Source organism: Peromyscus leucopus, chromosome 6, assembly GCF_004664715.2.
Source record: "Peromyscus leucopus breed LL Stock chromosome 6, UCI_PerLeu_2.1, whole genome shotgun sequence".
NCBI lineage: Eukaryota > Metazoa > Chordata > Mammalia > Rodentia > Cricetidae > Peromyscus > Peromyscus leucopus.
This window is the reverse complement of record NC_051068.1, coordinates 31,085,607-31,100,462: the sequence shown is the minus strand read 5'-3', so window position 1 is coordinate 31,100,462 and position 14,856 is coordinate 31,085,607. Positions and strand designations below refer to the sequence as shown.

Below are 14,856 nucleotides of genomic sequence, written 5' to 3'. Positions count from 1 at the left end.
TGACAGATGCCCACTTGGCTATTCTAGCTGGCATGACCAGAGTGGCCTGTGTGACTGTTTGGTTCATCCTGTGACTGGGTGGCCACATCTGCATGTCCTGCCGGGCTCGCCACCTGAACTGACTGTCGGTTTGCCTTCTAGGTTCCGTGTACCACTTTGATAAATCGACTTCCTCCTGCATCTCTAGTGATGCCCTCCTTCCAGACCCTTATGAGTCCGAGAGGTAACTCTTTCCTTGTGGCTTTCATTGCTCTGTCTAGGACCTGGTGGTGGGACCCTTGAGCTTCTGTGGCTCTCTGCTCAGGCTGGGCTCCTGCTCACGCCAAGCCCCTCCATGAGTACTTTTCCTTGGCACACTTCCTAGTAAGTATTTGTGCATTCTAAGGAAGACTATATTCCTATATAGAGGCTGTCCACGGAAGGTTTCTACGTTATCAAGCAGCTTCATGTCTTGTCCGTCCTAGAATGAACTCTCTAGGTAAAGCGTTGGGTCAGGCAGTCCCACCCTTTCTCGGGACTCGGGGGGCTTGGGGTAGCACGCATGTAGAAATCAGAGAACAGCTTTTGAAATCAGTTCTTTCTTTCCACCATGTGGAAGGGCTCAGCCTTGGGTCATGCTTGGAAGCAGGCGCTCTCAAGGCTCTTGATGATGCAGTCCTCTAGGGGAGCGATCCATGCTCTGTCAATCTAGCCTATACCTCCAGCCTGACCCTTGGAACATAAAGCAACTTCTTTACTCCTCAGGGAAGGCAGGATAGAAGCAAAGGCAGCAATGGCAGACGTAAATACATCCCTCCGTGTCAGGTCTGTCCGTTCTATACCTAACCTGGAGGATGGCTGCCCTCTAGCGTGGACTCTCAGTGCTCAGAATTCCCGTTATTCTCCTACCGCCCGCCGCTCTGCTGAGAAAGGACAGCCCCTCGGGGCGTGGCTTACCTCCTTTGGCTGGTCTGCTGAGAAAGGACAGCCGGGCGTGGTTCCTTTGGCTGGTCTGCTGAGAAAGGACAGCCCTTGGGGGCGTGGCTTACCTCTTGTTTACTTTCTGCTCCCGGCTAAGAAACAAGCTCTTCCTGATTTAAAGGACAGCAGTGCTGATCCCACAGTGCCACAGGCAGGGAGAGAATGTCCTCTTTTTTTGACAAGAGGTTCTGGCGCAGGGCCAGTGGGTGTAGACTGGCTACTGTGTTCACCCCCAAACACCACAGGGCCAACTGTATCTATCAGCCTAGTCTGTTGTGAAATCCTGCATAACCAATACTCTAAAACGCTCAGCTGTTCACGGAGGCCAACGTTTTGTATTACATTATACTCATGGTTCCGTGGGTTGGCTTAGGTTCAGCCATCTTTACTTGGGCTTCACCAGGCTCAGCCGGACTAGGCTGAGCTCCAGGATTCAAGTCGGGTTCAGGTCTGTTTCTCATCTCTTCCTTCCAAGACTCTGACTAAAGGAACAACAGCCTCCCGGACATATTCTTCTCCTGGAGACAATGGAAACTGGAAGAGACTGGCAAAAACTCGCCATGTCTCTTAACACCTGAGACCCACCAGCAGGGCCTCCTCCATGATCTGCTAGCTAGGTCAGCAGGATGGGGATGTGTGCCTCACCTGCACCGAAGGAAGTGTCACGAGGTCACCTGGCGAAAGGGTGACATGTTTCATTCTGTCACAGGAAAGGAGCAGAATTGGAAGCAATCATTCAGACTTCCCAGTCCATAAAATAAGCCAAAACTACAGATGCCCACTTCCTAATGGGGCCATCCATCACAGTGCACAGAGAAATGAAGAAATCAAAGATTTGTTAGTGGAACATAAGCTCTTATCACCTCTGTTCCGCAGCCGAGGGTGCTTTTCTTCTTAGACAGCGTTTAGGGACCCTTTTCTGTGAAAGAACACCAAGAACAACTTGGGGACTTTAGGCCCTGTGTTGGCCATTGCACAGACTCAGCTCCACATTTGACTACAGCAGTCACAGTCCTAAACCAACTCGGGAAGGCAGCTGTGTCTCAATCAAACTTTATCAACAAAAATGAGCGGCGGTCAGATTTGACCTGTAGTTAGCTGACCTCTCCTTTAACCCCTCTGTAGGGAAACGCTTGTTGGATATGTCTCATTAATTGTCACTTTTTGTATAAACAGTCCATCTTGGCATTTAACTAAATAATAGTCTTCCTCTGTTGCCTGGCTTTGAGAAATTTGAGCACAGTGTTAGTAAATTTGAGGAATGTTTTTTTGTCATTAACTATAAACATTCGCTTCTTTTTCAAAAAGGTCTATCAAGTACTAGGCTGGCTGGTTTGCGTGTCAACTTGACACAAGCTAGAGTCATCAGAGAGGAAGGAAATGCCTCCATGAAATCCAGCTCTAAGACCCCTGGAACTAGAGTTACAAATGGTTGTGAGATGCCATGTGGATGCTGGGAATCAAACCCAAATCCTCTGGAAGAGCAGCCATCTCCCCAGCCCAGGAGAAGACATCATCTGAGGCCTGGGGATGCAGCTCAGTTGATACAAGCCTAGCATTCCCAAAGCCCTAGGTTTGATCTCCAACACCACAGAAAACTGGTCACTCAAGAGGTGGAATCAGGAGGATTAGAAGTCCCTAGTTACCACCAGGTGGTTATGACCAGGCCAGGTGGTTCACGCCTTTAATCCCAGCACTCAGGAGACAGAGGCAGGAGGTAGATGCTGTGAGTTTACAGAGAGAGTTCTAGAACAGCCAGGGTTAAACAGAGAAACCCTGTCCAAAAGAAAAAAAAAAAAATGAAGTTTCTGATTGTCGTTGGCTCCAGAACAAGTCTGAGGCAGATACCCTAAGCCAGATACCCCATCTAAAGGAGGCGGGTGGAGTTCATTGTAAATACTACTCTTAAAGAGACAAAAGTTATTTCTTCCATTACTGTTGCTAACATGTTGTGGTGTAATTTCTCACCCTCCCCTCCTTCTTTGTTGACTAACTGGGAACTGTCATTTGGGATTCAGTAACTATCATGGAATTTTGGTGATTGGCAGCAAGAATGATCCATCTTGGATCTGAAAATCTCACGATTTTATTATTCTTTGTTCCTCTTTTTTAGAGTTTATGTTGCCGACTCTCTCATCTCCAGTGCCGGAGAAGGACTATTTTCCAAGGTAGCAGTAGGACCCAATACTGTTATGTCTTTTTATAATGGAGTCCGGGTTACACACCAAGAGGTAAGTGGGAAGAGGTGGGAAGAGGTGAGCACCAGCCTAACTGACCAAAGGGCTCAGATAAAGCTGCTCTCATGGTCCACAACTACTTCCTAGAAGGCGGGATGATGGGACTAGAGAAATGGCTCAGAGGTTAAAAGCACTGACTGCTCTTGGTGAGGTCCTGAGTTCCATTCCCAGCACCCACATGGCAGCTCACAACGATCCATAATGAGATCTGGTGCTCAGGCATACATGCAGGCAGAACACTGTATACATAATGAATAAATACATCTTTTTAAAAAAAAGTGGGATGATGACAGTCACGGATTTCCTCTAAACAACACCCAACATCTGAAACTAAGATCCAGTCAGATTCTTAGTAACTAATGCCTCCAACACGGTGCTTTTTTAGGGACGTCCCCTACCTCTGTTAACGAAAAGCCATACAATAGCCTCTGTCTTGCTAGAAAGTGTTTCAGTGGGAAAAAAAAAATCCAAACTCAACTGCTAAATGTTTAATAAGGCAGGATATGGTGGTGGATGCCTGTAATCTTAGCACTTGGGAGCACAAAGCATGAGGATCACATGAGCCAAGTGTCATTGACATTGTACAGCTGTGTCCCCATGTGAGCCTCAACACCTGAAAATGAGTCCTTTTCAACCTGTCCATCATCTGTTCTCAGAATCGTGAGGGTGTGTCAGGTGAAGTGTGCTTCCATAACCCCAGCATTTATGAGGATGAGACAGGAGAATTATGAGTCCCAGGCAAAACCCGGGCTGTATAGATGAAGGTCCTATCTGAGAGAGAGGGGGGGGGGGAGGAGAGGGAGGGGGGAGAAAATGTTCCAGGACAGGCAGGAGTACACAGAGAAACTCTGTCTCAAAAAAAAAAAAAAAAAAAAAAAAAGGCGATCTGCACTTTTTGCTGGCTGTGGTGGCGCACACCTTTAATCCCAGTACTCAGGAGGGGAGGCAGACGGATCTCTGTGAGTTTTCCAGGCCAGCCTGGTCTACATAGAGAATTCCAGGACAGCCAGGGCTACATACACAGAAAGACCTTGTCTCAAAAAACAAAACAAGGAAGGAAGGGAGGGAAGGAAGGAGAAAGGAAAGGAGGTAAACTGTAGCAGGAATCTTAAAAGTTCTTATTAATAAAATCAAACTGAGGCCAGTTATTGGAGTGAAATGCTGGAAGGTCAGAGAGACAGAACAAGACACAGCTAGCCTCACCTGGCCAACTTCTCAGCTGGTCTTGTTTCCTCAGACTGGAAGCCTCTGTGTCCTCATATCTGAATGACTCTCAGCTGAACTGTAGCTCAAAAGCCTGAAAGCTTAACCAGCCAAAAGCTTCTAGTTTCTGGTCCTCACACCTTATATATCTTTTTGATTTCTACCACCACTCCCTGGTATTAAAGGCTAGCTTTCTGGGATTAAAGGCGTGTGTCACCATGCCTGGCCATTTCCAATGTGGCCTTGAACTCACAAAGATCCAGAAGGATTTCTATCTCTGGAATGCTAGGATTAAAGGCGTGAGTGCCACCATTTTCTAGCTTTTGTATCTAGTGGCTATTCTGTCTCTGACCCCAGATAAGTTTATTAGGGTGCACAATATTTGGGGGAACACAATACCACCACAGTAAACAAACATGGAGAACAGCCGGGAAGGACACTGAAGTTGTTCTCCAGCCTCCCCATACATATTTGTGACACACACACACCACCCCTTGCCTTGAAAACCCCGTCTTTGGCATGTTTGAGAACTTCACTGATGGCCCTGGTTGTTTCTCCACCTCGCAGCTGACTCCTTGGTGTCTGTTTAGGGCCAAGTCTGCAGCCTCCAGCACAGTCCTTGAGCCGCATCATGGCCACACTTCTAGTCCACGCACAGGGCTTAGGTCCTGAGTGATGCCTCCTCACACTCAGGTCTCTGCTCCGCCACTTATTCCTGTGGCTAAGAAGAGAACATTCCACAAATTGTTCCCATTAGTCACACATTCAAAGCACCTGGGCAGGCAAAAGACAACAAAATGCTCAGGGGGAGCAGATGGCATCCACACAGATGGCTGTGCTTCACCAGGCCTCCAGAAGGTCCAAGACACTGAGCAGGGAAAGGGTGGCTTTGGGGTAAGGGTGTATTACAGGTGGAGCCCCCCTTATCTGAAATGCCCGGGTCCAGAAATGTTAGGAATCCAGGGTTTTTAAATATTTGCATTTTTATAATCATCTTAGGGATGAGACCCCAGTCAAAATATGAAATTTAGTGTTTTTTGTGTATATAGCTGGGAAGCAGTTATTCTATATGTTTATTGTGTCTGCATTTTGCCCGTGACCGGTCATATGGTCAGGTGTGGCTTCTTCCAGTTGTATAAATCAGCCTCAAAAAGTTTTAAATATTAAACCCATGCCTCTTCATTCAAACATTTTGCAGATGAGAAAAACAAAAACCTAGAGAGATTAAACAGTTTGCCCAAGGTCACAAATGCCGTGGGAGGCACAGTTCAAGCAAAGCCAGCATCTGCCGCTGTGATGATTCACAGGCCCCTGGCACCCAGGGAAGTTTAGACTCTGCTATACACCTAAGAGTAATTTACAGCAAACAACACTACATACAACCTGTCAGTGTTGCGTGGTTACATGATAGGTTGGGAACAATGAGATCCAAGGGGACCTTCCTCATGTTTGATACTGCTGCTTGTGGAACTGCCCAGTTTATCGACTGACTGTCATAAACGCAATGTCTCAGAGGAAGGGTTGGTTTATCTAGGAGAGGTGTCTGTCCATCCTGTGATCCACAGGCTACTTGGGGCCAAGGGTAACTTCAGACACAGCCTAACACAAAGTTGTAAGTTTACTTAAAATTTAAAGAGAGATGGTTTTGTTTTAAACTCGATGGTTTGGCTCACAAACATGAGATGTAGATGACAATTGTGTCGCAGTGTCGGAAGGTTGCACGTGTCTGCTAGATTTACAAGTTCTATGGAAATGTGGCCCTTTTTAAAAGGGCCCATCAGGCTCTTCTGTGGCCTCCCAGTGTCCAGCCTGAAGAAGCCAAGTGGTTGTGCTTGGTTAGGTGGTGAGCGCGAGCCCAGGGAGACCAGCACACTGGCTTGCAGACGGCCTCCTGCTCACCCTGGTTCCTCCACTGGGGCAGAGGTGTGGGCCTTTTTATAGATTTCCTTTTCTATTTATCTTATGTGCATTGGTGTGAAGGTGTCAGACCCCCTGGAATTGGAGTTACAGACAGTTGTGAGCTGCCATGTGGGTGCTGGGAATTGAACTCGAGTCCTCTGAAAGAACAGCCAGTGCTCTTAACCACTGAGCCATCTCTAGCTCAGATGTTTTTAAAATACATTGCTGGCTGGACAGCGGTGGCACACCCCTTAGTCCCAGTACTTGAGAGGCAGAGACAGGCAAATCTCCCAAGTTCAAGGCCAGCCGGGTCTACAGAGTGAGTTCGGGGACAGCCAGCGGTACACAGAGAAACCTTATCTCAGGGAATAAACCAAAACAAAACCATGTATTTCTTTGGAGGATCATGTGCCATTGTTCAAGAGTGGAGGGCCGAGGACAACTTCCAGGGGTAGGTTCTCTCTAAGCACGTGGCTTCTGTGGCCTGACCTCAGGCGTTCAGTCTTGGTAGTCAGCACCTGTGCCCACAAAACCCTCTCAACAACCTCTTCATTTATTTTTAGTTCAAGTTTATCTGATATTTTTGTGCACCTTTGTAAAGAATCAAAACCCTTTTCTTCTGTATAAAACAAGGAAAATACAATAAACAGTAAGCTGAGCTGTCTGGCTGCGCCAGTCTCGTGTGGGAAGATGTCTTGGCCGGCTTCCTTCGCGTCTGCAGAGCTCAGACTCTGAAGCGTTAAGATGAACGAGGTAGAGCCTCTGCTGTGCCTTGAGCTTTGGGGAGAGCGGCCCTCTCCAGCGCCACTTCCCTGTGTTTTGCAGGTTGACAGCAGGGATTGGGCCCTCAACGGGAACACTCTGTCCCTGGACGAGGAAACCGTCATTGACGTGCCTGAGCCCTACAACCGTGTATCCAAGTACTGTGCCTCCCTGGGACACAAGGCGAACCACTCCTTCACTCCAAACTGCATCTATGACATGTGAGTAGGAGGCTAGCTAGTGGCTGGGAGGATCTATGCCGAGGGGCTCCAGGAGGGACCCAGGAGGGCGTGGGAGAGGTGGGCCCTTGGCCGTGCTCCTCAGCCTTGTGGTTTAAAGCTCAGGATCTAAACAGCCTGCTTTCTAGCCGTGAGATGAAAAGGAAGTGATTTCGGAAGTAGAACTATCAGAGAAATATGGTGGCCGTTTTACTGCTGTCCTTACTTGCCCTTAGATTTTTTTTTTCCCCCTCATTTAAAGATTACATTGCGGGGCTAGAGAGGGAAGGAGCAGTTAAGTCACCCAAGGGCTTGCTGCAGAAGCGTGGCGACTTGCGTGCAGTCTCCACCCGGCACCTATATGAAAAGCTGAGTTTGGGAGAGGGTACTCCAAGCACTGAGGAGGCAGAAGCAGGGTGATTCCCTGGGCTCACTGGCCACACACACACACACACACACACACGCACGCACACACGCACCACGCACGCACACACGCACGCACGCACACGCTTGCGCGTACTCACTCAGGTGCAGACATAACCACGAGCGCACACACACATGTGCACACAGATAATGGGAATGGCAGTGTAGCCCTAGAGCAAACCCTGCCCGGCTTGACAGTCTCTCTGCTCTGCAAGATCTGGACATTTCATCTGTGAGGCCTTGCCAGGATTTGGCGCCTGCTGGGAAATGTCCTGAGACTCGTCCTTGAGATGTCTTGGAAATCATCCTGGCGGTGACTAGCTCTCCTTGGCAGCCAGGAACAAGTGTTGGTGCTCCAGCTGCTTCTAAGGGGCTGGCTGAGATGGCAAAGGACATGTGTCATGTGAAATGAGGCTGACGCTGTTATTAGCTTCGGGGCTTTCACAGCTAGCTAGCGTGAATTTGGCTACAGCCCATGCCCAGCTGTGCCCAATAACAACAGCCCCCACATACCACTCAGACCCCTCATCGGAATCAGGCCTGTCTGTGGCTTCACAAGGACAGTTTTTCTCTCCAAACGCAATAGAGAACTGGAAACAAGAGAAGTTTCTGTTTGTGCAAAGTCAATCTCTGCTCAGCAGGTTTTATTTTTGTTTTGGTTTGGTTTGGTTTCTTTGGTGGTGTTTGTTTTGTTGTTGTTGATGGTGGGTTTTTTGTTTGTTTGCTTGCTTCCTTGTTTGTTTGTTGGAGTGGGGGAGAGCTTTGAGACAAGGGTTCTCTGTGTAGCCCTGGCTGTCCTGGATTCATAGATCAGGCTGGCCTTGAACTCATAGATCTTGCTTCCTAAGTGCTGGGATTAAAGGCGTGTGCCTCCACTGCCTGCCTGTTTTCTTTGTTTTGTTGTTGATAATTGTTTTGCAAGCAAACCCAGTGTGGCCAAAACCCATTCTGTGGGGTAATGACTCCTTGAATAATAGCCAAATGTAAACTTCAGATTCCAATTCCGGGCATCTGTGTGTCTCCTCAAGTCACTGGCGTTAATCTAAGTGAGACAGCGCTTCTCTCTGCTGCTTTCACTGAAGTCTGGCACAAAATGCCCAGAGACAATCACACGAGCACTTTCCCTACCTGTAAATATGGTAACGTGTCAGCCAAGGTCCAGGACTATGTGGCCCAGAGGTTTGGGTTCATTACTATTTCTATAGCCATGGGCTCTGAGCATTCCCTCTGCGTCCCTCTCTCCCTTCCCCCTCATTCCCCCCTTCTTTGTGGTAGAGATTGAACCCAGGAGCTCCACGTGCTAACTCATACTCTGCCCACATACCCTAGCCCTACTCCAGATGCTTTGCACGGTGTATCTCATTCAGTTCTCCTGGGAACTCCCAGTCAGTTAAGTCTCGGATCTGGAGGTGGAATGGCCCAGTGCAGTCCCTGGCCAAGCCCTAGCACCTGAAACCAAGTTCTTCCTTTTTATTCTGTCTATTCAAACTAAAGGGATGCTGGGTGTGGTGATGCCCACCTATAACCCCAGTTCCCTGAAGTCTGAGGCAGGAGGAGACCGAGTTCCTTAGTCCCAGCACTGGGAGGCAGAGGCAGGCGGACCTCGAGTTTGAGGACAGCCTGTTCTTCAGAGTGAGTTTTAGGACAGCCAGGGTTACACAGAGAAACCCTGTCTTGAAAACAAAACAAAACAAAAAATTAATTAAATTAAAAAATAAGCAACAACAAAAACATCAAAATAGAAAGTCGACATTGACAATGAACATGGGAATAAAGCGACCAGAACATTGGAAAAGAAGCCTTAGGCCCAAAAATTCAACATCAGATTCCCCTCCCCCATCCCAGTGGATCTTCTAGAAAGTTAATCAAATCTCCATTTCAGGAGCATTATTAATTTTCATATTGAAATCATATGATACAAATTATAATGAAACGTGTCAACTTAAAGACAAAGTTGCCTGGCACTGTAGCTCAGGTCTTTAATCCCAGCACTCGGGAGGCAGAGGCAGGTGGATCTCTCTGAGTTCAAAGCTAGCCTGGTCTACAGAGTGAGTTCCAGGCAAGCCAGAGCTCTACAGTCATACACTCCTGTCTTAGTTAGGGTTGCTGTCACTTTGAAGAGACACCAGGACCACAGCAACTCTGACTAAGGAGAACATTCAGTTGGGGCTGGCTCACCGTTCAGAGATAGGTTTAGCTAATTGTCATCATGGCAGGAAGCAGGGTAGCATGCAGGCCGACATGGTGCTGGAGAGGTAGCTGAGAGTTCTGCATCCAGATCCACAGGCAGCAGGAAGACAGAGACACTAGGCCTGGCTTGGGCTTCTGAAACCCCAAAGCCCACCCCCAGTGATGCACCTTCTCCAACAAGGCCACACCTCCCAATAGTACCACTCCTTGTGAGCCGATGGGGGCTGTTTTCATTCAAACTACCACACTTGTGTATAGGTGAGTAGACAGACAGACAGACACACATACATACAAAATTGTGATCTTGTGGGGCTAGAGATCAAAGCCAGGGCTTTCTACATGCCAGGCAAGTACTCTAGCGCGCGCACACACACACACACACACACACACACACACACACACACACACATACACACAAATACAGTAAATGCCAGTGCACTGTCTGAGGTATTCTGTGGGATTTGGGGTTTTATTTTTAAAACAGGATGTTATATATCCCAGGCTGGCCTCAAATTCATTATGAAGCCAAGGATAACCTTGATGTCTGATTCTCCTGCCCCACCTCCTACGTGCTGGGACTACAGGCATGCACCACCAATGCCTGGTTTATGAAATATTGAAGAGAGAGCCCAGGACCCCAGGCAGGCTAGGTCCACACTCTGCCAACCGAGCTACATGCCCAACCTGGAGTGTTCTGACCCAGCCGGTCTGGGGCTGGGGCTGAGACACTCCTTGTCTTAGAAGCTCCTGCTGAAGCCAGTGAAGGCATGCCCACACCCTAAGAACACAGGAGCGATGCCCAGCCAGTGTCCGTGGGCGAGAGGCTCCCCTCCACCACTGAGGTCCTGGGTTGGCCCAGGAATGACCTTTCCCATCTTGATGTTCAGGTTTGTCCACCCCCGTTTCGGGCCCATCAAGTGCATCCGCACCCTGCGAGCTGTGGAAGCTGAGGAAGAGCTGACCGTGGCCTATGGCTATGACCACAGCCCCCCTGGGAAGAGCGGGCCCGAAGCCCCTGAGTGGTACCAGGTGGAGCTGAAGGCCTTCCAGGCCACCCAGCAAAAGTGAAAGACCTGGCCCTGGGGTCCGGAGACCTGGAATAGAAACTTGGATCTATGCACTACATTTATCTGACAACGGGACAACCAGGGACTGTTCATGCTGTGACATCACATCCTCTCACCCTGCGTTAGCAACGACTTTCTCGCATACTAACTAGGTTTGACTGTATTACTCATACCAGATTTAAAATTAGCTAGCCTTGCAGTAACGCCCCACTGAGAGGTACTGTCGAACTGTAGACAGCATGATGTTCTTTGATGGTTGAAGTCTAAATCTGGACCACGTTCAGAGATACCAAATGATTGGGTTGAAAAAGGGAACTGGGATTCTTCAGTCATTTTTCTGTCAGTGGTTTTTTTCCATGATGTTTTTTTCTATGGCCATTGCAAATGGTGTTCGATCACCCTTGCATGTTGCCATCTGCGGGGCAGGAAGTGATTACAACTTTATATAAATGTAGGGTCATTTATTTGCCTTTTAACCTTTGATCTGTATCTTGCAATAGAATGGCTTTGTTTCTGTTGTTACTCCCTAGTGAACCGAAGCCCAGTCTTCTGAGTCTTTTCTCTAGCCTCACTTCTTATCTTAGCTATCCTTTACAAGAGAAAGCTTCCAAATGGATTTTGCATTCATAGCAGTGTCCAGGTCTCTCTGGTTCTTTCTCTATCATTTCATTCTTATGTCCTGATATAAAGTACTGGCTCATAGGGCCAGACTGTTACTATAGACTTATTATTCTCGCATGTAAACAAAGATACCTTTGCTTTCAGATGTGAGAAGAAATGAACTTGCTCTGTTTGCATTAAGTTACAAGAGAGTTGTAAGATACACTTTCCGGAAGAAGAGAGGAACATTAATATTTCTAAGCAGTCATTGTGGCAATTTTGCAGTATATCCAGTAGTGCTGGCAATTTTTTCTCCTCGGGTACACACTAATTGTACATAACCTAGTGCAGTCTGGCTTGTGACACAGCTCACTGAATTCGAAATACAATAGCCAACCTGCATTCCAACCCAGAATGCAGAGTTCTCTTTGAAACCAGTGCCAGGAGACAGACACGCTGATCACTAGGTGCAAGTCAGATCTGTAGCTAAAGCTTCTCACCACAGTGGTCTCCGAGCACTTAACTGCTTCCACGCTCTGCGAGCCCAGAGTTCACACCTGTGCACTTTCTATCACTAGCATATTGCCACCTCACACAAGCCATATGTACTCACAACTGCAGAAATACAGAGGAAAACCCATTGTTTTAGTTTAGCACATTAGATCTGTAACATAACTGGATTGCTCTGAATGAATGCTGAGTTGGGGGGGGACACCCTCCCCCAAGGCGTCACTCTGTCACAAGGAAACCTGGGAACCACAGTTGCTGAAGTCTGCAGCTGTCCACAGTGCCGCGTGTGTGGCCTGCTTGGTTTGGGCTTTTGAGGGAGCTCGGAATGCATAGAGATGCGTGCTGGGAGTGAGTGGGATTGGAGGGAGGAGACAGGTAGAGGGCAGTTGGCTCTTTTTTTTCCCCCTGTCGGTTGCTCTCTTTAACAACAGCTTTCACAAGTGTTCCATCTGGGGCTCCACACTGTTTGCCCGTCGGCAGCCCCAGAATGGAAGACTCAGCCCTCAGCTCCGATAGCCACACCCTGGGCTCTTTTACAAGCTTCCTGGCACACCCAGCTTCAGGCTCTGCACCTAGGTGGCGGTGCTTTCCAGGAGAGCTGGTCACGTCCCTGTTTGAAAGCTTTTAAGAAGATAGTTCACTCAGGAGAAGCATCCTTGGAACTTCTGAGGAGGTCTCCTGCAAGGTGACGGAATCATTTTTAGACTACAAGTCGCCAGGATAGGATTGCTTCTATTCTGTAGAAAGAGACCACTCAGTAAACTGTGACGGAAGGGTGGGGTCTGTGGATTTGAATTCTGAGAGGTGCTTTCATGTAAATGTGTCCAAAGAGAGTTAGCTGCCTTGGGGAGAAAGATGGCTTTCTTCAGCTCCACCAGTCAGGGTTGGAATCGGTCGAGAGATGAGGCAGAGGGAGAGAGGGCAGGTCCCGCCTCGGATGGTGCGCCCCAGGATTTCACACCTGGAGTTGGAACCTAGTCTTGGTTGCAACGGGGGCTCCCCTTCTATCCTAAAGGGCTACTCTAGCGATCTCATTCAAATGGAACTCAAAAACAATTTTGGGGGCTTGAGGGCCAGCAAAATGGTTTAGCAGGTAAAGATGCTTGTTGCCGAGCCTATGACCTGAGTTCATCTCTAGGACCTCCATAGCAGGAGAAAACCAACCCCTGAAAGCTGTCCTCTGACCACACACAGTGTGGCATGTGTTCACCCCCACATACAAAAAAAAAAAAATCTTTTTTTTTAATGTATAAATATAAAGGGATGGAGGGACGGTGGCTGGGGAGCTAGCTAATCTGCGTTTCACATTCCACACTGGAGGAAGGCGGTCTGGGCTTGCAGCCCAGCGCTGTGTACGTGACCCTTAGACAAATCCCAGGAAGCAATCCACGCAGCTGAGCTGCTCGGTCTTCCCTCTTCCTGTGTGTGTCCTGTGTCTTTCTCCCTTTTCCTTCTGCTGTGTGAGAAGCCTTGGTGTGTGAGCAGAACGGCAGCCCAGCTCTTTGCTCCGTCTCTTTATGTCTAGAGTTCCTCTCCTCTCACACTGTGTGCTTTTCCCTGAGTGACCTGGTCCTGTCATCCTGTCTCCCACTCCCCGAGATATCCAGCGTTGTCACAGGCTGCAGCTCTTAGAGGGACCAGAGGGTCACTGGAGAGGTAGAGGAGTCAGCAGGGTAAAGGTTGCATAGAGAATTCACTGCTTAGGGGGAGCTGAGGTTTGTTCCTAGTTTGACCCAAAGTGGAAAAGCACCTTCTACTTACTTCCCATCTGCTGTAGTAGGAAATAAGAAGCAGATAAATCTGGTCTTCCATCAGGATCAAAATCACAAGCGGACATGATTGAGACTCTACGTGGTAGGGGGAAAAGATTTAACCTTCCGCTGTCTTCCAAACAGTCGGAGCCTTGCACTGACTGACGCCATGGTCTCGGAGGGGATTCATTCAGAGCTGTCTCGGTTCAACCCTGCATGACTTGACCCATCATTAGCAACTTTTCTATGACGAACTATTACCTTGTTGTGTTAGACTTAGGAATAGGAACTAATCTACAGAGCATGTCCCCTAGGGGGCATTTGTTTGAACTAACAAAAGCGAATGTAAGGACTGAATTTAGGATGCAAAAGAATGAGATGAGGCTAGAAAGTAACAGGCAGGGAGGACTTGAGTTTCTTAGTACCTATTCTTGTTTTAACCCGCTTGATCCCAGAGGAAATTCTTTGTCAAGACCTCTTTGAACCTGACTGGGACTAGAGTTCAGCTTCATTACCCTTTGGGGTTCATCACACTTGAAAAACGATTTCCTTACCACCACCACCCTGACACACACACACACACACACACACACACACACACACACACACACACTGTCAAGGCCATGTAACCATTTATAACATTTAATTGTGACAATTAAAATTGCATTGAGCTGGGGATATAGCTCAGTGGTCCAACATTTGCCTAAAAACTATGGAGGCCCTGGATTACACCCCTAATACTGGGGGGAGTCAATTATGAACACTGAATTAAAAGTTTGTCTTAGTGAGACAGTATGTGGCACTTTTATTAATCTTCACTTAATAGATTTTTTTTAAAAAAATCTAAATTTCTCACTGCAAGATATAATATTTAAAATCTTCCAGGAAGGTCAAAAATCCTGGGTGTTGTTTGCTCTCACACAGCCCTCCCCAAGTTCTGTCTTCAGAGTAGCGACTTAGAATCCTGACATCTTTTGTTTTAGACAAACAAGTGAAACTATGTTGCAAGATGGATAGTTGTAATGTTTATTTGCTG

General features: G+C 47.9%; 1 protein-coding gene across 1 annotated transcript in view; it reads left to right on the top strand.

The window, feature by feature from the left end:
• Setd7 (SET domain containing 7, histone lysine methyltransferase) overlaps positions 1–14,653 on the top strand; it is a 42,068-nt gene extending 27,415 nt beyond the window's left edge. The window contains exons 5-8 of the mRNA XM_028873343.2: positions 142–223; positions 3,074–3,191; positions 7,125–7,282; positions 10,780–14,653. Coding sequence (XP_028729176.1) covers positions 142–223; positions 3,074–3,191; positions 7,125–7,282; positions 10,780–10,960 — 539 coding nt within the window. The 3' untranslated portion in view covers positions 10,961–14,653. The remainder of the gene's footprint in view (positions 1–141; positions 224–3,073; positions 3,192–7,124; positions 7,283–10,779) is intronic.
• The last annotated feature ends 203 nt before the right edge of the window (positions 14,654–14,856 follow it).